This window comes from Lissotriton helveticus, chromosome 1_1 (genome assembly GCF_964261635.1).
Source record: "Lissotriton helveticus chromosome 1_1, aLisHel1.1, whole genome shotgun sequence".
In the NCBI taxonomy this organism is placed as follows: Eukaryota; Metazoa; Chordata; class Amphibia; order Caudata; family Salamandridae; genus Lissotriton; species Lissotriton helveticus.
The window spans coordinates 887,875,398-887,899,384 of NC_136057.1; the positions used below are offsets into that span (position 1 = coordinate 887,875,398).

At 42.6% G+C, this 23,987-nt stretch overlaps 1 protein-coding gene across 1 annotated transcript in view; it reads left to right on the plus strand.

The window, feature by feature from the left end:
* Nucleotides 1-23,987, plus strand: part of ANO6 (anoctamin 6) — a 445,002-nt gene that overhangs the window by 242,214 nt on the left and 178,801 nt on the right. Inside the window, exon 3 of the mRNA XM_078675703.1 lies at nucleotides 10,893-11,030. Within this exon, the coding sequence (XP_078531829.1) occupies nucleotides 10,893-11,030 (138 nt within the window). The remainder of the gene's footprint in view (nucleotides 1-10,892; nucleotides 11,031-23,987) is intronic.

Genomic DNA, 23,987 nt, shown 5'->3' on the forward strand with positions numbered 1-23,987 from the left:
GACCGAAGGTCAGCCAAAACAAAGAGTCACACGGATCCTGACCAAAGGATACCCATGGGGGAATTGCATCTCAGGGGTTCCTTCAAGAGAGGAGGTACTGCAAACAGGAGAGCTGCAGGTAGGCGCCCTTCACATCTCGGCAGCAACAACAGTTGCCACAAAGCAGTACACACCATGCCAAACAGCAAACAACATGCCAGCAGTGGCAACAACCTTCAATACAACCCTTAAGAGGAAGGGAAAAGGCCAACCTCCCAGAGGGGGAGGACCAACAGGCAAGTGACTTATGCAACATTCAACCCCACCACGATACAGCTGTGGGAGCCAAGATAAGGGCATTCCTCCAAAAGTGGGGAAAGATTACTATTGGAACTGGGGTTTCTGGTTAGCTAAGGCATACACCCAGACCAGGCAGAACCCACCACTCTAGTCAGGGTAAGCTAGATACACAACTAAGATAACCTGTGCTCACCCTCTGGTAGCTTGGTACAGAGCAGTCAGGCTTACATAAAGAGGCAATGTGTGAAGCAACACACACACATACACAGTAACACAATGAATACATCAAAAGAAAATACACATGTTTATAAAAAATAGGTTATTGTGTTATAAACAAAACAAAACAAAAACAACAAAAATACAATGTATTCTTTAGCACATTAAATGCCCATGGCCTGTGGCGGGGCAAAGCAGTGCACAAAATGGCATGAGTGGTTAGTTGTTATACTGGCCCCTCAGGACCTGGAAAATTCAACAAATGGCGAACCACCCGCGTAAGTGTGGGTCGGTGACTGGAACCTTGGGGGTATGACTCATCAGTACGGTACTTTTAAAAAAAGTTGTCAGTGAGCCTCGTGAGTGGGGCCCATGTCGTTGGCTGATCTGGGTCACAACAGCGTGCCTATAGAAAGCTGATGAACCTCGCGCCCTTGGACCCACCACTGGTCACCCGGGTAACGTTTCGCAGTAGAGCCATGCTAGAAGGTGCTGTAGCCTCTGGGAGTGTGGCAGTGACTTAGTTCGGCACAAGCACATCCAGAACAACTTGAGCCTCGTAGACAATGCGGGCTGTAGGAAAGCAGAACACTGAGTGCTCAGCAAAGGGGAAGCACTGGTCTCTGGGCGAAGATGGAGGCAGCAATCGGATCACAAGCTGATCCATGTCAAAACCCACTCGCCTGACTCACCATGCACGGAGTCCTATGTCAGTGGAAGGGGGCGAGGTCTTTGATTCTGAGACCTCCTGAACAGGGAGCAAGTCAGCAAACCATTCAAAAACACTTGGAGTTCAGCACAGCACAAAGGTAGCAGGACAGCAAGGCAAGTCACAAAGTAGCAGTCCCTCCTGCAGCTCATCAAGCAGAGTAGTTAGCAACGTGACAGTCCCACCTGGCAGTACAGCATTCCTTCTAGCAATGTGCATATCTGGAGCCAGCAGTGCCTGGTTAAAGGTCCAACGAAGTGCCAACCTAGAGGGGTGGTCAGAGACCCAGAACTTATACCCAAAAGTGCCTTTGATGTGGGAGTGACTTCAAATGAATTCTCTGAAGTGCATAGGTTCCCCTTTCAGCCTCCTGTCTGCCATCCTAGCTATGGGGAGGGGGTAAATCAGCCCTTTGTGTGGAAATAGGACAGTACCTATTCAAGTGAAGTGTTACCTCCTCTTCTCCCTCCTGCCCAGGATGACCCATCAGTATGCAGATGAATGCATATGCAGTTGAGTGTCCTGTGTTGTGGCTGTCTAGAGGGAATGGATTGGAGACAGGCGGTCAGGCACACAGAGCAGTAAGGGCAGAGAAATGTCCACTTTCTAAAAGTGGTATTTCTAAAATAGTAAAGTTAAATCCAACCTCCCCAATAAGAAGGATTTATCAAAAGTTTCCCAAACATGTAAAACATGAAAAAGCTACTCCTCTCTGATCAGGAATTACAGCTTAAAAATAGTAAGGAATTCCCAATGCTACCCTATGAGAGGGGTAGGCCTCATAGTAGTGAAAGACGAAATAGGCTATTTGTCACTACCAGGACATGTAAAACATAAAGGTACATGTCCTACCTTTTACTTACATAGCACCCTGCCCTTAGGGCTACCTAGGGCCTACCTTTGTGGTTATCTATGTGTAATAAAAGGGGAGTTTAAGGCCACAGAGGTCCTGTAATGGCAGGCCTGAGATAGATTTGAAACTCTACTTCTGTGGGTGGTACTTTAAGTGCTGCAACCCCACTAGTAGCATTTAACTCACAGGTCCTGGGTACATGGTGTACCACTTTACAAGGGACTTACAAGTAAATTAAATATGTCAATCAGGTATACACCAATCACAAACATGTTTAGGCAAGAAGCACATACACTTTGAGAATTGTACCACTGGTAACCAGTGCTAGAGTCCAAAAGCCAACAAAAAGAGTGCAGCAAAACAGAGGAGGAGGAAGTCAAAAAGTTTGGAGGGACCCTTCAGAGGGGGCTATTTTCCAACAATCAGACAGTTGGGTTTTTAACATAGTACATCACAGATACTGAATAGAACTACTCAAAGAACCTCCACAAATCCCCCCACAACCAAAACACTTTTGGGGATAAGAAATCATACAACTCAGAAAGGAGGTCAGAGAGGCTATACAAAAGAGAGCCATAGAAAAGGTGCCAGCAAGAGAAGCAAACAAGGGCAACTACTACCCCTACTTTCCTGCGCCAAAGCAATATCTGACTTTGAGACCAATTCTAGACCACAGATTTCTAAACTAGTTTATCCGTACACAACACTTAAAGATGACAACACTGCAAGAAGTAATGCCACTCCTAAGGAAGGGAGATTATATGGCCACCCTAGATCTAAAGGATGTTGGTCTACACGTACCTATGAACCAAATACACAATTCTGGACAAGATGCATTACCAATTCAGGGTGCTACCATTTGGCATTAAGTCGACACCAAGAGTATTCACAAAGTGCTTAGCGGTGGTGGCAGCCCACCTAAGAAGACAAGGAATCTATGTCTACCCATACTTAGAAGATTGGCTAGTGAAGGCACAATCAATAGAAAAATGCCACCTGGACATGCAAACAGTGATTGCCACACTGCAATGCCTTGGTTTCACAAGAAATCTTCACCACATCAGGAACAGATAAAGGTGTTCCTGGGAGCAACCTTAAACTCCAGGACTGCATGAGTATAAACAGTCCAGAAGAAAAAAGAGGCAATCGCAGAGCAGACTCATCTTTACAAGAAGGTTCGATCTCTGACAGTGAGGGTGGCCATGAAACTCATGGCATCATGCATCCCACTCATAACGCATGCAAGATTGCACATGTGCCCCATTCAGGAACAGATCTGCAACAAATGGTCACAACCCACAGGGAACTGGGAGGATCAAGTGGTTGTCACAGCACATGTAGAAAGGGAAATAGAATGGTGGAAATCAACAAACAGGAACATGGTGAGAGCATTCAAGACACCAGCTCCCACAATGACCGTAATGACGGCTGCATCCCCAAGGGTTGGGGAGCGCACACAGGCAACCTGAAGGTATGGGGATTATGGGACAGAACAGATGCAGTAAAATACATCCATTACCTGGAGATTAAAACAGTATTTCTAGCCCTGAAGCCTTTCCAGGCGTACATAACTGGGCGGACTGTACTGATTCAAATGGACAACACAACAACCATGTTCTATCTCAACAAGCAGTGGATAACAAAATCATTTACCCTGTCCAAACTAGCCCAGGTGATATGGAGATGGTTGATCCAAACACAGATCACACTGCAGACAACCCACCTGCCAGGAAAACAAAACATGGAGGCAGACAGATTAAGAAGACAGGACTGCACCACCAAGATCGGTTCAAGCACCATTGTGAAATTTTAACACCATGCTAACGCAGTTAATGACAGAATCTTTTGAGCCTATGCACAAATTGAATCTAAAATCACTGACTCGAAAGGCAGCCTTTCTGATTGCAATCATATCACCACACAGAGTCAGCGAGTTACAAGCTTTGATGATATAGGAACCATACCTACAAATCCACACAGACCTTAGAACCAATCCACATTTCCTACCCAATGCAGTGTCCTAATTTCATGGCAACCAAAGCATGCAGGTTCCAACTTTATTCATAGAGCCAAAGATACTCACCAAAAACACCCTTCACACACTGAATTTGAGGAGAACTTTAATGTCCTATCTGCTGGAAACAAAAGAGTTTTGTAAGAGAATCCAGTTGTTTATCTTGTTTGCTAAAGCAAGCAAGGAATCACCAGTAACTAAAGGAACAATTGCAAGATGGATAGTGGAATCAATACAAACTTTCTGCTCCAGGGTTGGATAGACCTTACCTGTATGCCCCAGATGACACTCAACTAGGAAAAAAGGCGCAACACTGGCGTTCCTAGCGAACCTCCCCACTGACGAAATTTTCACTCCAGCTACATGGCCAAACCCACACTCCTTTGCAAAACATTATTGTGTGGACATTCAAATGAACAAGGAATCACAGGTGGGACAGAAGGTACTACAACACCTGTTTGCTAACACATCCACATTTCAACACAACCAATCCAAAGGAAGTGAATTAAGAAAAGGATTCATGCTGCAAAACAATATGGTTACCTACCAGTAGGAGTAGTTTTGCAGCTTGAAGAATTTTCAGAAATCGCATGCGACCCACCCGCCGCCCTAGAAATGGGAGATGAAGCAACCAGGTAGAATAAAGGAAAAAAGAGCGAAAAAAAGAGACAACAAAGAGAGAAAACTAATCCAAAGATGGTGACTACCCATAGGAACGTCCTGGGCATATCTGACTTCACACAGGGGATAGACAAACCACCAAATGGTGGTCAACGACCCTCACAAAAATAAACAAAAACATTTCTAGACCCAACCACTAGATGGTGGAATAATGCACAGCATGTGAATCCAGAAAATTCTTCAAGGTGCAAAACTACTCCTACTGTTAAATAACCATTGTGTTTTCTCTGCTCGGTGGGGACTAATATAAAGAAGCAGAAAGGATGCTCCAAATAAAGTCCTCTCCTGGAATGTTTTTGATCGGTTGGAGGATAGTTTGAGGAGAGGGGATGGTATCTCAGATCTTCCAGAGGTATGGCCTCAGCCTGGTTTTTCATCAGGAAATGTACTTTGTGGGGTTAGACTGTGCATTCCTAGGGAAAGAGAGGCATGTGTCATGAGCACTTGTGGGGTTTAATTGGTGATCACAAGAATTAAGGGCCTTATTTATAGTTTAATGAGTGGCCTGCCATTCACCAGGCCTCTCTGAAGGCAATTTAATTTTGCTGAGAGGTAGCCATGTTCATTCAACCACTCAGCAAAGTTTTTTTTATCTTTGCAAATGAAAAAAACCAACGTGGGAGTTTGTTTGTGAAAAGCAAAATACAAATGACACTGACACTCTTGGAGGTTTCTTCCAGGGTGTGGGTATAATTTTTATATTTCTGTTCATGAATGCCAGGCTTTTCTTGGTGGCCCCAAACAGAAAAGGAATATGTCACACCAACTGCTCTAAAGTAGTACCATTAACCTAGGCAGAGAAACCTATTGAAAGCATGATGACCTGCTCAAGTCTAAAGAGAGCAAATGATCCATCAGTATGGTAAACAGGATACTATGCTACATTTGTGGTGGAGTAGCCTATCTGCCAAACTCTAAATTAGAGCCTATGTTTTGGCTGAGTAAGATGGTACCGACTGGGTAGATACTTTTGTTTCAAGGCCTGGTGACAAGGTCTCCACAGATAAGGGCATTTTGGCACTCTTTGCAGAGTACTGCAGAGGGTTTGTGGTGCAGTGCAGGTGACAGCAAAGTTGAAATAAGGCTGTTTGTTTTAGACATAGACTCTGAAACTGACATCCAAGACTAGAACTATTTTGCACAAGGATACAACTGAAACAGTCACAGATGTAATTGATCAACTACAGACTGCTACAATGCCAGGGCACACTGGACTCCTGGCTGAGCCATTTAAGCAGCTTTCATCACAAGTGAGCCCACACATGCTGCACATGTTTGAGGAAGTGAAAAAGGTTGGGAAGCTGCCAGATGACCCTAGGCATCATACTATAACCATCATACTAAAAGAAGGCAAATTGACCCATGACTGTGCCTTGTACCGCTCCATCTCTCTACTACACATAAAAGTTAAAATGTTGCAAAGGTGGGCACGAATAAGCTCATAATAGTGCTAACCACTTGGGTTAACTCTGGCCAATCAAGCTTGATGCCCTTGTGCTTCACCAGGCTGAACGTTATTGAGATTACACAACTGGCTGGACAGAGTAGAGAGTATGGAGGAGCCCTGAGCTGTCTTTTCCTGAAAATGCATCTGACTCAATTGATTTAGTTACATATTTATTAAGCCCATTTATATAGCTCAGATATAATCACATGCACTGCAAATCATTTTACAATTAAGAAGAAATACAACAAAAACGAAAGGTGATCATCCTAACTGTGCTGTAGCAGGGTACCATTAACATAGAAGAGTAGTTAATATAGGGGACCGAGAAAGTTAGTGGGTTTAAAATAATGAGAGTTCATGGGGATAAGATTATAGTTTTAATGACGAAGAAGGAGGTCTTCAGGTTTCTTCTGAAAGAAAGCAGAGATTCATTTAAATGATAGCTTCAGGATGACGGTTCCAGAGTCTCGGAGCCAGACAAGAGAAGATGTGACTCAGTCTTTTAGTTTGCCTTACTTTTTCTATCTCCAATATAACTCAAGATTTGTTTCTGGTGTTTCCTTTCTCCTATGATGAACATCAATTTGTATTTTAATAGATGGGTTGGCCTTAGTGGGGAGCTTTAGAGGTTAAGTATGATAAATTGGATTTGGGCATCCATGGTGAGTCAGTGGAGCTCTTTTAAGAAGGAGATTTGTGTGGTTCAATTTCAATACACCTCTAGCAAGCCAGATTTGTGTGGTTCAATTTCATTACACCTCTAGCAAGCCTTTCAGTTTCATGTAGGATGACTCTGAGAGGGCTAGGTCATTTTTGGGTGATCTTAAATGAGGCTTAGTCCTAATCATGGTGTGAGAGTACCCTTGTTTGTATGGTGCTACTGAAATCTTCACGCAGGGTGTATGGTTTCGGTTTCCTTAGGGGGTGCAGCTAGAACTGGGCAGGTTTGATAACCTTGGAATTGTGTGCTCTTGGTGATATTCTAATCTGTAGGGAAACCAAGAGACATTGCTTAAGGGTCACATTTAGAGTGAAGCCCTTGTCGTTTACATTTAGATTTGTAACCCAAAAGATACAGAGAGAAATAGAGAGAGATCGGTATGGTATAGGATTGATCAGTATATCATCCTTAAGCACTTTGAAGAGTCATATGAGTACTTTAACCCTGCCCTATCTGAAGGGAATGTGTATGTTAACCAGAAGGGACTTCTTGCACTAATTGTCTGCCTTTTCTGTAACATCATCCTTGGTTGTTTGTAAAAAGGTTGCAAACCTCTCACCAACAGTAAGTGGAAGTTTTCATTATAAGGGTTCACTGCTCTCCAGCAATAGAAGTTGCAAGGTGGAATCTCCACTAGCTATTTTGCTTGTATTTCTGTCGCTCCATCCTGCTTCTGTTGGGGCTGTACATTCAGCCTTAAGCATGCTGGATTCGGGTGGACCCCTTAGTAAAGGGATTTAAATAGTGAATTGTAGTTAAAGACAAAATATCATTGTATGTGGGCAATGCCATCCTCCATGTAGCAGAGAATCTCTCTAGACAATACCAAAGTTTCTAATTATTTTTTAAAGGTTCTGGGAAATGCTCCACCTATAAAATTAAATGGGGTAAGTCCACGCTCCTTCAGACACACTTCTGGGACATACATCTCATGCAAGCTTTCCATATTTGATTGTAAACATATGGATTTAGATGTCTATTGTTTGAGGTTACTATTGGAACAGGTGGAGTTTTGGGAGGATAAGTTAAAAGTAGTCGCGGCTGGCTTCAGAGAGAATGTGGAACACTGGCCTAGAACTTCCACTCTTGTTCCTGGGAACAGCAGCCATCTTCCAAATTATATATTTGCCCATTTTCCTTTAAAAACTACAAAGCACTCAGTGTTATGTTATGTGGCAAATACTTTCTCCCGAGAGCTCGAAAAAGGAATTTCAATCCCTTCAGTGGGGTAGCCGCCCTTTAGAGGACAGTCTATAATGGAGGTATAGCTTTGCCCAAACTCCAGTAGTACTACAAGGCTTCCCCTCTTATAAGTAACTTGGCATATGTGTCAGTTGTGGAATCATCAGTCAGACTGATTAGATAGAGGTCCTGTTATAGTACTTGCATTTACTGTTAATATTTCTGAAAAGATATTGGCCCTATTATGAGATGGGTTCATGTGTGTGCAGGTACACTGGACACAGGCGGTGAATGGTGGAGGGGGCTTGTGGGGATTGGGAGGCAAAGAGGTGGGGAAGGGTTTAAGGGAAATCAGAGGCTGTGTTTGGCAGAGGTGGGCTTTTTATTCTAGCCTGTACCGTGGGAGGGGGCTTGGCAGGGGATGTGGGCCAAGGTCGTGCTGTATTTGCTGCCCAAGCATCATATGAATTTACTGGTTGGATTTTCAGGTTGCTAAACTCTGGTCCCAGGTCACCAAGTTGATTAAAATTGGGCAGAGTGGTATCTACCTGGAGTACAGCTCCACCTATTTTATAATTTACACCCATTGAACTTGAATAATACTTACTACACATGAACGCATCTAGTTTTACAGCTTCATCTGTTGTTGATTTTTATGATGGCTAGACTACTGGAGTGTCTGACAAAACTATTGTTTCAGTTACTTAGAAACGACGTAGATCACTTTCCCTTAGTATTTATGTTTTCCTTTCTTCGGTTAATCAACAAATTTGTGTTAAACTTACTTTGCTTTTATAAAATATTAATTTGGGATTTTATTTTTTACTTTGAGGTCGACATGGATAACCTCATGTCAGCTGAATATTATTACGTAACCTTCTTACAGCTGTGTGTTTTCATAACTCCGTTTTATGTATGAGTATAGTGGGGTACGAATGCCTCCGTATATAGGTGAGCTATAAAAAGAGACAAGGGAGAGAGAAAATAGGTAACTCACTGTTATAGGACAGTTAGAGTCCATTGGGATGCCAGCGAGATCACCTATCCAACATTCTTTGGTCACTGTATCCACTGTACCTCCTCGGTTAATCTGTTGTCTGAACAGTTCTGTTGTAAGACGTCTCTTGAATCAGTAGCAACTTTCATATAATATTGAAATAAATTCACGTTTTTGCTGCTTGTCTGTCAAATAGTTTGTAATGTCAGTGTAGCCCACAATGAAGTAGTCTATTGGCAACATAACTAACAATCTCAGCAGATCTACAGTCTAAGCAAATTTCAGGAGTGTAAAAATTACTTCTTCTCAGCATATATACTTGCATTTTGAAGCACCAAAACATTGATTTCATGTGAACATGTGTTATTTGTGTCAAATATGATTGTGACATTTCTGTGATGTGGGGGTTGAAGGCCTCCATTTGTAGGGCCAAGTAAAATCATTTGGCTTCATTCAGGCACAGGAGCCCTCTGTTGTCCAGGGATGAACACGGTCGTAGCACCTGTTGGTGCTAGCCTGGCTCCCTTGTTCATTCTCTCAATGGCTATGATGTTGTCTGTTTTTCTGGAAATGCGCTTGCTATTTTTCCATTATCTCTTCAAGAGGTATCATGTAGCTCTTAAGGAAAAGGGCAGAAACGGAGGCCATCTAAGGCTCACCATATGGCACCTTTTTCATGGAAGAGCCAGTAGAGCAGATCCAGAGCTGTTGGCTGTGGTCACAAAGGAATACGTGGATTCAATCTAAAGTCCTGTTGAATAGACCTGCTTACTCTTTTATTCTGGACAGCAAAATATCTTCTTTTTCAATGTCTTCTTGATCCTGCATACGGATCAAGCAGGATTAGGTGTTTGTCAGCCTTGAGCAGGCCCTCTGTCATTCGGCAGAGTTAATTCAATTCATTTCATCCCCCCACCCCCCCAGTTTGGGGTGGCAAATCATTTTCTAATGTAAATAATATTTTTGTGATTTGTCTTTCCAGGGTTTACTTGGGGTATAGGAAATTGTAGTAGTTAACGAGTATTGGAGAATATACCCGATTATGTTTCTCAAGTAAAAAATGACTATAGGTTTCAGCCCATCTGGGATGAAGTATATTGCCAGAGAAATGTTGTTCAGCTTGGTCATGTTGATGCAGTGTATAGATGATCCTTCCAAGGTTGTTGCTGGTTTTTGCCATGTGCCCCTTTGCTTTGAATTGAACTTCAATTGCTATTTCACTTATCTTTTTGAGGCCTCTCATTCAGATATGTTTTTCCTTTATCCTAATGTGAGGACAGAGTGACAAAATAAAGGTGGAGTGCCATGGGGGAATGATCTGCCTAAATTTGAGATGAGACATTATTTCAGACGTTACAATGGTATAGTTGAAGTGTATGTTGTGTGTGATCCTCTATATGTGCCGGGCTTCTAGCATCTGGACTGAACCCTAAAGTATTCCGTTTTTTATTGAAATCTGATAGGCTATTAAAAGGGTTGTCTCTCTAGTGGTTGCTTTTTCTAATTTCTGGGGTTTTATAAACTGGTGTCTGAGGTGCAAGGCTAGATCTAGCAATTCATTGAGTGATTTAGAGTCATAAGCTGGTGAAGGGTAGATTCCTGCATTTAAGCAGGGACTGTTTGGATTTAAAATACACCTTGTAACCTAGCATGTGAAGAAAATATATATGTGACATGTTTCTGAGCCGGTATCTCAGTGCAGTGTGGATGAAATGCTTGTCAACAATGAATGCATTTCCTAAAGGAAGTCCCTCCTACTAAAAATAACAAAACAATGTAATATTTCATTACAGGAAGAGTTTGATCTGAAGCCAGATTCTTTGTTCTTTAATGATGGCCTGCGAAGGATTGATTATGTTCTTGTGTACGAAGATGAGATCAAGAAAGCACATAGTAAAGGTACCAAAAGCAGCGTGATTTCGAAGCAGAGGGTAAGCGTTCACTTTCACAGCTGTACAGATTCCATATTTAACAGTTAAAAAAATATTTTGGTCCCCTAATGAGTGTGTAAAGATGGACTGCTTGCTCATAATCTGTTATGACTGTGTGAGTGTTAGTTTCAAACATGCGTGTACAATACATGATATACAGTGAGTGACACAACCATGGAACACATACACAAATCTTTAAAAATAATTATCAGAAATCTTATGGATATGAGTGGCATGATGAACACAAACCAATGACCATCATTTTTTTGGTATTAAGCAGATCAGTCTATATTTCCCAACACTCTTTCTGGGAAATGTTGGAGGCACTGCCTGGGTGCAAATTTGGTGTATCTAACCTTCTCAACTTTGTGATCTCTCCATGTGAGCTCCCCAAAACCGAAGTATGAATTTGAGCCGTTCAATGACGTGTACAGAAATGATTGTTACAGGGTGCACACAAGTGCTACTGCCCCTGTTGAGTAATGAAATTTCATAGTTAGAGCATTATTGTTTTGGTAAGAACTTGTACATTCAAATATTTATAAGATTCCATTTAACCTTGCCTATGTTGTTCCTATTGTATGTTTACTTGTAGCCTCTGTTGTATTTCTGCTTAATTTTGAGATTATACTACATCTTGCTGTACCTGTGCTGTTGCTTTTCATACTCTGGAGAAGCCAGACTCTGCTAATTGACATTTTACACAGTATCATGTAGTACCTTAAGTTGTATTTTATTCCTTTTAAGATAATACTTCTATAGATATGTCTTATATTAAGTTGGTATATCTGGCTGATATGGTTTCTTTCAGGTATATTTTTGTAATTCAATCACTTTGTTTATGAAATTATTTTCTTATTATTCCTACACCTCTTTTTATAACTTTGTTATAGCGACCTATTCTACCTCTTTTCTTTTTTCTTTGTTCCCTTGATTTATGGAGTTTAATTATATGCTATATATTATTTAGTCACTTCACTGATCATCAATGAAATACGTTATTCTCTACCAATGATCTCCTATTTTTGTATATATCTCTTTTGTTCTGTTCTAATTACCACAATTTATGTTATGTCATTATCAGATGCATCTTTATTAATTGTTGCTCTTACTGTGCTATAACTTAAGAGTCGTATAGTTATTTTATAATATTGTATGTATCAATTTGGATTCTATTTGAATGATTTGTATATTTAGGTTGAAGTATGTATAAGCTGGACTTTGTTACTTCAGTTAGGATTTGTTTGCTTATGAAATGTCATCTCATAGCTGACGTTCCGATTACATTTTATTTATTTAATCTCCTTCTATCCAATATTTTATTCTAATTGAATGACATTATTTATGTAATTACTCTTTTATTAATCCTACACTTTGCTTTATAACTCCTTTGCTATAGGTAAGTATTCTATCTCTTATCCTTCCTCTATGAAAGTTTGTTTATAAGCTTTATATTATTTAATAACTTCCCTGATCACCAATGAACTACATTATTATCTACTAACATTCTCCTAACATTTTATATATCTGTGTTTCTCTGAACTCAGGGCCACAATTAATGTTATTTATGAGATACATCTTTAATATTCATGCTTATAGTTTATTACTTGATGGTTGGATCATTATTTTATATACTGTACGTATCAATTTGGAAGCTCTCTGAATGCACTTTATGGATGGGTTGAAGTATATATACGCTGGAATTTCTATGCTATTACAGCTATGCTTTGTTTGCTTATAAAATGTCATCTCCTGTTACCTAATTTTACACCAAAGTGATGTATTTGATATGGTTAAATATTTGGGTTAGCAACATTTGTTCTGCTGTTCTGTGGTTTATTTATACTCGAGTTGTCTACACCCTTGATGTTAGCCACTGATGTTGCTCATCCATGTTGATTCCCCATGCAACATGTTTCTTACAGACATCCCCTGATGGGGTTGGGTTTTGATGTTGCTCCAGACTTTTCTGGAGTGCAGTTGAACCCTCTTTTCTTTTCCCTACTCTTCATTCCTCCCCTATATCTGCTTCACTTCCTATGTATATTTTAACTGCCATTATACTCTTTCACCAGAAGTATTAATTATTTATAATCTATGTGTATCAATGCCCAGTATAAATGTAGTCGCCCTTAATGTTAGGGGTTTAAATCACCCGGTTAAGAGAGCCAAGATTCTAGATTATTGCAAGAGTTTATCTGGTGATTTGGTCTTGCTTCAAGAGACTAAGGGCCTGATTACGATGCCGGACGGAAAAGCGGTCCGTCCTCCATGATATCGCAAATAAATCCACCACGGGATGTTTGTAGGTCAAATTACGATACAATGTATGCCAAATCAGACTCCTGTGGCCGGATGCCACAAAATACCGTCCCCCACGGCTGCAAATCCGACCGCGGTGGTCTGGGGAAAGCCGTCCAACTGCCCTGAAAGGCCGCTCCTGCCGCGGTATGACCGCACGGCCAATTACGATGAGAATGCTGAGCTGGCGGACCGAGCACTGCATCTGACCGCCATGCAAGCACATAGGCCAAATGAATGGCAGACGCAAGCAACTTCTCAACAATGCCGGAGGTGTGCCTGTGCCCCCTTCTGCCCTCAATCACAACACACACGCCACAATGATACACCGCAACTTGCTGGTAAGGAAAGACATGCGCATCATGTAAGAGACATCTGAAGGTCACCAAACATGTGGGCACACCCACATACCACAGTACAAACCAACCCATCCAGAGAACAACATCCTTTGCACACCACAAGCCGAGACGAAGAGACAGGACACCATTGACTCGCACAGCATAACATCACACCCACCTATCTCACACAACAACACTCTCACACACACATGCCTCACACACCTCGAATATCTCCACCACCACCTTTCACCCTGCACCTCTCACCCATTTGCATCATGCCTCTCCCCCCCCCCCAAAATGTCCAAAGCCACAGCCTAGTACTAACAAAATGAGCACATCACACTGCAATGTACTGTTGTGCACAAGTGAGTCCCAATCGCCGGCCCACATCAAACTCATGTGGAATGCATGCTTGCAATATGAATGGGTCACAAAGACAGCATTTCCTTACTCGGTAGGTGGTCAGCTCATGCACCCCGACCTCCCTCCCAAACAGCATGGCTCACCCTCCCCACCCCACAGCCATATGGCAGCCAACACCGTCAAGAAAGCCTCCTAACAGGTAGCTAGCCCTCTCACTCGGGAGGGGCTGTTGAGACCTGACAGCAAGACCACAACTCCCACAAGGCCCTCTGTCTCCCCTCACAAACAACATGGAGCCAAATGACTCCCACATCCCGCACTTGGCAGCCAACTCTGGAACCCACCATAAGTTTAGACATTGCACATACAGCTAATCCCATAGAGAGGCCTCAAGTGTCACAATGTCATTGATGAAGTCACATTTAACAGCAGAGCCGAACACAAGAACGCGACCACAAAAAGCCAATGTGCAAGTCCCATTGCCTCTAAGCAGAAAGGCTCGGCGCAACACAACACATGCATGGAAACTCTGTCAGCTAAACCATAGTAGTAGGATACACATAGAAAAAACCCAAAGGTCCAAACATAAACCGAATTGGAAGACCAACAAGTTTGCACCAGAGGACACGTCCTCGGAAATACAATATCTGTACATATGAAATTGGCCCTTCAGCCACGTCACATCGCTAACGAGCAATGTAGGTACCCAGGGCTATAAGTGGGATGAAACAACTTGGGGGGGCGGTCTATCAAAGGGGTGTGGTCAATGTAAATAAGGGCGTGGCCTAAAAACCCTAAGCCATAAATCTGTGCCCAGCATATTGATCTACCCGACTAACATTTTTCTGTCACTGCCATAGAAGCACAGATACATGATACAACAAGTCACATGACTACAATGCCAGACTACTGGCTTTTTCAATCAGTTGTAAACGAGAAAGAAGCAGCAACTATGGCTTGCATCTATCATTGAAAAAAAACATTCCCACAGCGAAAGCAAACATCAATAAGTGTGCATGCACAATGGGCCTCTGATTAGAAAAATAGTTGCCCCCACACCAGCCCGGAGACCTTTGAATACCAGGTGTCTTGACCGTCCCGTGCGAATCAGTCAGTGCTGATCACTGCTCTCCCACTATTCTTGTGGTGAACTGACACACAAAGTATTGAGAGCATCTGATACTGAAGGCCGTTGCACACTTCTTATCAGACGTGTGGGCTCTAGCCTTGTCCCTTCCTACCATGCTTTTCCAGGAGATTCACCGGGTGTCATTCCTCCAATTTGCACACTGCATTTAGCGGTTTCAGATCATGACTTCGGCAGTACAGCTGAGGGCTCTTCCTCAGAGTGCCCTCACACCATGTCTGACCATCCTGTGGTCCAGGCCAAGCACGGTCACTTGCAACTGTACTGTGACTGCATGCAGCTTCTCTTTGGATGTGTCCCATTGGCTGTGCTGGGCATCAGTTATAGGCTAACGTACCGCAATGCATATTTCACCTGCGTGCAACCAGTCTTTCCATGCAGAAGATGTCTGTTTAAGTGGGCCATGGATGTCTGCCTTTCAAACACATGCCTTGCTGACCTGGATCATAAACGGGGGGGTGACTCCTTTGTTGGTTCACGTGCAAGACTGCTTCGGTGAGACACGTTTATGGGATGCCTTACAATGTGTCAGACAGGCTGACAGCTGTGCCTGTGGGTTTGCGCAATGGCTCCTGTGCAATGCCTACATCAAACCTCTCCCATGTTGCAATGGGATGCCACTTGCAACCTTGTTGTGCGAATAGCACATCTGTTCCTTCATACTGCTGGATTCGCTGAAGATTAATAGGATCGTCTTTTGGAACTGATTGCCTTCAAAGCTGCCTGTGCCTTTTTGGATTCGTAACTACACTGTTGGTGACCAATTCAATTATCATTTCCCTTCCTACATTCCTACTGACATGAATTGTCATCCAGCTCTCTGACTTTCGCACTATCTGCCTTGGCTTGGACTATGCTGAGCTCTGTGGTCTGGTCCGCTTGGTACCAGAGACCTGAGCTGGGGGAGGCTGTCATCTGACCGCCATGGACATTGACGTCTGGCATGAGTCCGGCTTCCATTATGCAGCTGTAGCGCACGAATATTACATGGCGTTGTTGTTTTGCAAGTACCCAGGGCTCGAGTCAGGTGCACGGCGTCCCACCCCTCTTTGCACAGAGTGGACACCGTCCCCATGGCAGGAAGCTGGTCCCCATAGGAATATACTCAACTTGTCCTGGTGTACCGGGACACGTTCAGCATCACCTGCACTTTGACTGCTTTCCATTCCCAGCAGCACCGTGCAGGCAGCGAGTGAGCCTTTTTTCACCTCCAGGCGGGCCGACGTCAAGGGGCCATCCGGCCTCCTTTTGTTTGTACCTGCTGACTGGGGACAGCCCTGAGCCTTACATTTGAATGTAGATGCCACAGAGGGGAACATAGGCACACAGCTTGCCTTCTCTTCACAAGTAATTAGGGGAGGCATGTTTTGCCTTTATTCTGCCCCTATATATCAAAGCAGACACTGTAAGGCTGTCAGATGGGTTAGTCTGTCCCAGTATTTACACAAATCATTTTAGTTGCACTAATTTACTCCTTTAATGTCACTACGTCGTGAAGTTGTGTGGTCATTTGCATTTTGTCTTACTTGGTCAGTCCCCCTACTTCAATTTTTTTTTAGGACTTGTGCCCTGCAGGTACCTTAGTATATGCAGTGGCGTAACGAAACCTGAGGGGGTCCCCCTGCAAAGTACATGGAGAGGGCCCCCTACCACTTTGCCCCACCGCCCAAAAATCTGGTATATTTTGAATTGAAACCTTCAACATTTAATGAAATGCCTCTATATTCATGTAGTCAAGGTTCGAATAAGAAAGTAAGAAACACTCTTAACATACAAGCTATGCCATTTGCAACATTATTGTCAAGAACAGATTATTTATCTGAGACAGGAATCGGAGCAATGCCAAGGAGCGGTCCTATTGTTTGAGGAACTGCCTATCGCTGAAGAACAACTACATAGGGTCTGAATTAGAATTGACATTGATGGAAAATAACTTGAAACTCTGAAAGACAAACCCAAATCTGAAATTTAACAGATTCGACTGACAATATACCTGAGCAGTACACAAGATATAACCCAGTATCCTGCCAGCTCCAAGAGAAATAAACTGGTGTGAATTATCTGCATGCCACACACTTGCATCTGTCTGGGATTTTGTATGATATTAACCACTCTATAGTATTTAAAATGAACTGAGGATGCAATTTCAATAGCTACCATCAGGGCTTTATTAGTAAGCAGGGCATAAACAGGCAGGCACACAAGACTGAGGATGAAAACTGCTTGTATGCTTCAGAACATTGATGCAGATGTGTGTCTGTATTTATCACTTCTGTATTGTAAACAAAGCTAATTACACAATTTCAGGTGCACATTGATAGACTAGGGCAAACAACACCGTCAATAACGCATCATGAAGAATAAAAACAAACCATATTAGCAAGTACCTAATGACAGAACCTATACTAACTGTAGCTGGTGAAGCAAAGGAAAAAGTGCAAATACTTTCAAAGTGCATAATAAAAGAATCAGCAATCCAGCAATATACAAAACTCGAACATGTTTTGTAAAGCAATCCCCCTTTATTCTTGCATCAAGTGGAAAACACTTTCAAAGTGTGTGACAAAAACAAATCCAACAGTATGCAGAAATGAAGCTAGGTTGATCAAACAATCCCCTTTTTGGTTTGTGTATGAAGGCAGAAATATTTCAAAGTGACTGGTCAAACAATAACAAGCACAGCAGCATGCAAAATTACTTTTTTAACAATAACAAGTACAGCAGGCAGCAGCATACAAAAATCAAACCAGTTTAGTCAACCAGTGCCCCTTTGGTTTGTGCATGAAGGTGCAGATATTTCAAAGTCACTGTTAAAACAATAATAGGTCCAGCAGGCAGCAGCATACAAAAAACAAACTAATTTAGTCAACCAATGCCCCTTTGGTTTGTGCATGACTGTGCAGATATTTCAAAGTCACTGTTAAAACAAAAATAAGTACAGCAGGCAGCAGCATATAAAAATCCCTGTACTGTACCCTTCCCAGGCACACACACATCTAGCGCAGAGTCACTGCTCCTGCGCAGCACTGCACATCTAACTAAAGTAAAACAAGGGTGAGTCAAGCGCACAGCAGTGGAACTTTAAAGTGAATGAGCCTGTTGGCCCTACTCCAGTGACAGGGTAAAAAGGATCTGTTCACTACTACTGATCACTACATAGTATGCTGCCACCACTGTGCTTGTGCTGCTTCGCCCCTGGCGAAGTCTGTAGCCTTCCACCACTTTAAGGATAGCAATTTGGGTGTCCCCCCAAGTCCAACAAGACCGCATACCGTGAGACAGACATGTTTCATGGTGTACCCGCATGATCTGTGCTCACCTGTGAGAAAAAAATCAGCATTAGGGATCAAGACAACAGTACAGTAGAGCCATCAGGGCAGGAGTACACTTCTTTAGACATGGAGAGGACTTTTCAGATAGATAGATAGATAGATAGATTCTTTAAGGGGGAAAATACATTTGTATGCAGTTATGAAGGCATTTCAAGCCAGGATCAAAATCATGATTGTAGGTTTCGAAAACCTCTCTCTGAAACCATAATAGTATAGGTAAATACCTTGTTACTCTTCTCTTCAAGTCTGAAGGGGGGCATGGTACCATAAATTGAGGTAATTCTTCATCCCCTCTTACTTTGTCTATTTTGAGTTCCTGCTAAAAAAAGAGCCACAGTAGGAGAGCACTAATATTTCTTTTCAAGATTAAAATATTTAGCAATCTCTTCTGAAAGCTAAAGTGGTATTTCTCACTATGGTTATGAAAGCAGAACATGCAGCAGTCATGGGTCGTCGGGTAGGCACTCAGGGTAAGCCAATTCAAGGTGTCCCCAAAACTGGTGCAGAGAAAATGAACGGGTTTAAATGAAAGGAAGCATTAAGCTCCCATTTACAGGTGGTCTGGATTGAGGTGTCAGGGTACTATCCAGCCAGAAAGAGTGATTCCAGACGTTATATCCAGACCTGAGTCCTGCTGTTCTGAGTACTGGTCTCTAGAATGTGAATTAACACGTGAACTGGGAATTACCTGGTCCAAAACGGCATCTGGAAGCTCCCTTCTGTGGACAAATCTGCTTCAATTCACCATCAGCTATTAGGAGGTTATAACTGGGTGCAAGACCAGGTCAGCCTTTGTAGGGAGGGTAGGGCTTCAGGTGGTCTTAGAGGCAATGGGTTCTGATGGCCTAAGAGGGCGCCAGAGAATTAGGTGTATTCTTGGGACTGAGTTAGTAGTAAGAGTTTTCCTGGTTTATTAATGAAATTTGGAAGTAAGCCAGGAGTACTGCAAGAATACATCATACCTACCAATAGCAAACCTTTTGTGAATCAGGCCATATGTGAATTGAGCTGCATGAGCCAATTCACAAACGATTTGCTGGGGGTAGGTGAGACTTACACATATAGTACACCTATCTCACTCATGAATTGTAGACATAAGGTAGACTGTTCCTAACTTATTCCTGCCTTCTTCACAGAATTCAAGCATAAGCCAGGAGTACTACAAAATTAAGTCCTAGGAAAAACCTTTGTAGATTGTGGCCTGTATCTTTCCCTCTGCAATGTCATTACACATAGAAAAACTCTGCAAAAGGTAAACTCGCAGACACATTTTTCATCCTGGCTAGCTTTGTTGAAAGTGAAAAAATATATTGCTATGCAGTAGAACTTATCACACTATGCAGAAACAAACGTTGTGGGATTGCAATGGGAAACTTTGCAAGCTTCGCAAATGGAAATAGTTGAGCACTATGTAAATCTTTGCAAGTTTAAAACAGCACCCTTCTACGCTCTAACCCTTAAACCTGTTGTGCATCAAATGTCTTCTTTTGGCTGACCCTATTACCATGTGCATTCCTTTTTTGTATGTTTTGTAAAATCAATATTAATGCACTCAGAAATTAGACAAATCCATGGCATGAGTGTCCCAAACGTACTTTCAATGCACATTAAGTAATTTAACTTAAATAAAGAATCAGTACATACAAAAAAAGTAAAATGCAACTGAAAGCTACAACTGACCACAAAAAAACTAAACACTGCACGGTCAAGCATTCCTTAAAGAGTACAGTCTCTCAATATTCAGAATTTGCATGCATTAAATCTTAAAGGACCTTTAGTACGCCTCATATAAGCCAGCCTATTGGAAGACGTTTACATAATTTTCCAAGCAAAGGTTACCTGACGATTTCATGCTGTTCACATTGTAGCCGAAATTTCCCAGATGAATGGATGATTACCCAAATACTAAGGCAAACAGAGCATAATAAACATCTGGAAATTTCCATAGCACTGTCCATCCTTGCCTTTGGCGACACCTAGATCAAGCCTAGATTTCCAGCCAACATTTCCCCAGGCAGTTGATAGGTCTTAAACGACAATCTTTCTGTGTAGGGTTAGTTAAAAGTTCAAATTGTTTTTTATTCAACATGTAAGTAGGGATTGCTTTCAGTGAGCACAAGGTGCCACGCGGAGCAGCATGCCAGGCTGACATGATGGTTGCATTATGAATTAAGCACTAACGTAGCTCTATATTCCAGCTTTTTTTTAAAATACATATTGTGTCAAATTATGTAATAGAACAGAAAGCGATCACTATATACATATGCTGTGTAGAAATATATGCATTAACGTCTTTTATTTGTGGTGTTTTTTGTCAGAGCATTTTTTTAAATATGCAATTCTATTCAGTCACAATTTTCAAAGTATACGACTTGTACGTATGCTTGCATGTCAGTAATATGTGCATTAGCACCAAATTTGAATTTCTGACTATGGCTCCGGTGTAATGGAAACATATTTGAATGACTAGAGAAAGGATATTTACCTGAGGAATTGGAAGGAGACGTGACCTAACAGTTGCTTGCAGGTTGCTTCGGTAGTGTCCACAGGAGCAGGCGCAGATGACTGTTGCTGACACACGCAGTTTACTCTGCGCCCATGACCCACACTGCCCCACCTGCAGAGCAATGCGTGATGGCGCGCAGGCGGCGCACTAAATGTGAACGTGCGGCACTGCGGCCGCGTGAGCCCAGCCTCTGTCTCTGAGGCCGAGGGCCTGTTTTAATAATGGTCTTCTGCCCGTGCACAGAGCCAGAATGCTAGCAAGTTTGTTATGGCCTCGAGACGCTGTGATACCAGCTAACAACAACTGCCAAATAGGCCCGGCTTTTTATGACATACACTTTCACTGCATTCTTGAGACACTTGGACTGATAATGGCTTTTCAGTTGCTCTGTATGAAAAGGAGGCTTGAACTGCTATTCCCTTTGCTGGGATTTTGGGGGGAGGAGGTGTGTGTGTGTTTTTGTTTGTTTGTTTGTTTGTTTGTTTTACTGCCGCTGTCTATTTTGCTTTACTGTATGGGGCTAGGAATGAAGCTTACTCCACCGACGCTACTTTTGCTGCTCTTCTGTGTTTGTGAAGCTTGGGCTGCCTGTTCTGTGTGTCTTTTGTATACACATGTGGCTAGCACTGCCATCCCAGAAGGCCTCTGTGCCCTTCAGGCAGGTCAGTGCCTGGTGCAGTGTGTCAGGCCCAGATCGGTAACGGAGAAACCTCGGGCTGCCGGCAAGAATAGCTACGAGGGCCGGGTCATGGTGACAGAAAGATAAGAGGGGCTTTCATTTGCACAGCTCGAGGTCCTCGCTCAGTGACACGTAGACAGTGCAGTATAAATGAGTATGGGAGTGCTGTATGCTTCAATAACCACCACTGAAGCACAGAATCCACCTTACGTAAACTATTAGTGATTGGAAGCGTTCTCATCCGTCATGCCCTCCGTAGAACACGATTCTGTGCACGAGTCTCTTACTGCAAAACGATAGACAAGCTGCACTGTAAACCATTCTTTCCGAAGATGTAGATGGAACAGGCCTCTGTGTGCTCATCTGAGACATGTTTTGCCACAGATGCACCTTACGGGAAAGAGCTCAGTCAGCCTCTCATACAAACCAACTGAGCTACTTCAGTTGTTGTAGCTTTCAAGTGGCTGTCGTCTTTTCATACTTTGCTTTAGCCAGTAGTATCAATAGTCCCAAAATGCAACATCATGTAGGTTAATAAGTTAGAACTATAACAAGTTGTTACACAGGATAAAGAGTAATGTAGGAAGTAAACATTAAATAAGAGTCTTTCAGACTAAAAGAGTCAGTAGCTCTAAATATGAACAGGAGTCATCAAGACTTGGGAGAGTGGAGGAGAGAGATAGATAAGGGTAAAATGGTGCAACCTGAGGAAGTGCGGAGAAAAGGGAGATGTGAAATGAGTGGAGAGAAAGGAGTAATACAAGAGACAGAGGGACCAGTGGGTGGAGAGAGACTGTTTCCCTCGTCTTCATTGCTTGATTTTGCTAGTGATAAAGTGTCACACATAGTAGTTGAAATATCACTCATAATTCCAATGAAATTAGGGGAAATGTCACACATAGCAATCTTAAACCTTGTCAGCTATGATTAGATAAAATGCAGCACTAAATCTAGATCACGATTGTAGGACAGTATCGACGCGCAGCAGGACAGAAAGTACAGACCTTGTCTCACGATTGTTCTGGCAGACTGGCACAATAGAAAACTGCTCGGAAAGGGGAAATTAAATACTTGAAAAAAGTTGCACAGAGCACGAAGCAAGTAAATGTGATAAGGATCAGTAAACAAGTGTGAGGCGAGCGGAACTTTAATGAAAAGTAAAAATCGAATACAGAAAAGGAAAAAACCTTAAGAAGCTGCAGTGTCCAGGATGGGAGGTGTTCGGAAAAGGGAGTTCGGCCACCTCTGCACCTGTGATTATTCAGTGATCACACCTCAAGGGCGCACTCATTGACTTCCAAATCAGGCCGGATAATTACAGCCGAGTTCGCCACTGACAAGATGACGAGAGGCCTGCTTCAGTAGTGTCCACGGGAGCAGGCGCAGATGGCAGTTTACTTTGCGCACATGACCCACACTGCCCCATCCTGCAGAGAAATGCGTGATGAGCCCAGCCTCTGTCTCTGAGGCCGAGGGGACGGTTTGCTGAGGTGGGAGTATCAGGCAAGTGACACTTCTCAGGCTCTCACTCATGCCCTCATCCTCGAATTCCCTCACTACCACCCTCCTCCACCAGCGCCCCTCATCTCTCCATTTGTTGTATTGCGCTAGTGATATCAGTGTTGGGTGTTGACAGTACTTTACATCACTCACTGTGTACAGAGACAATCAATCTTGCAAGTATGTAGGTAAATTAGTCTACAGGGAATGTCACCAAAGCCAATGAGGATTACAAGGCGTGGGAACCAGATGTCATCCATGCTGGTGGGCCGGATATTTTAAGAGCACTTGGTCTGGAGAAGCACTAACTCCGGATGTAATGCACAGCCCAGTGGTTAGGGGTTGGCTTTGTTGATAAAGGTGTATATCTGCACAAATAAACACTTTATGGCAACTTTCGAATGATGAATGAATGGAGAAGTTATGATTATGTTACAACCTAAACACCACTGGACCTCTCCCTAGACCAAATCACATTTACATTTACTCTGTTCACTTTCCTCCCTAGGGTTTCCATGTGCTATTGGTGATTCTGATCCACATTTCTCCTTTGTTGTATTTATCACGGTTTGGTAACAACCAACCTTATGCTTTCCCATCATTTTACTCAATGTTTTGTGTTCTCCCCAGCCCTGAAGAAGTCACGGGATACTTCCCACATGTGACAAAACACGTGTTGGCTGGTTGTTTTTAGTTGTTGCATCATTAAATATATTTGAATAACACACTGGTGTCGACCAAAGATATTCGTATAATATGAGACATTACTACCATTGTTATATCCTTATTAC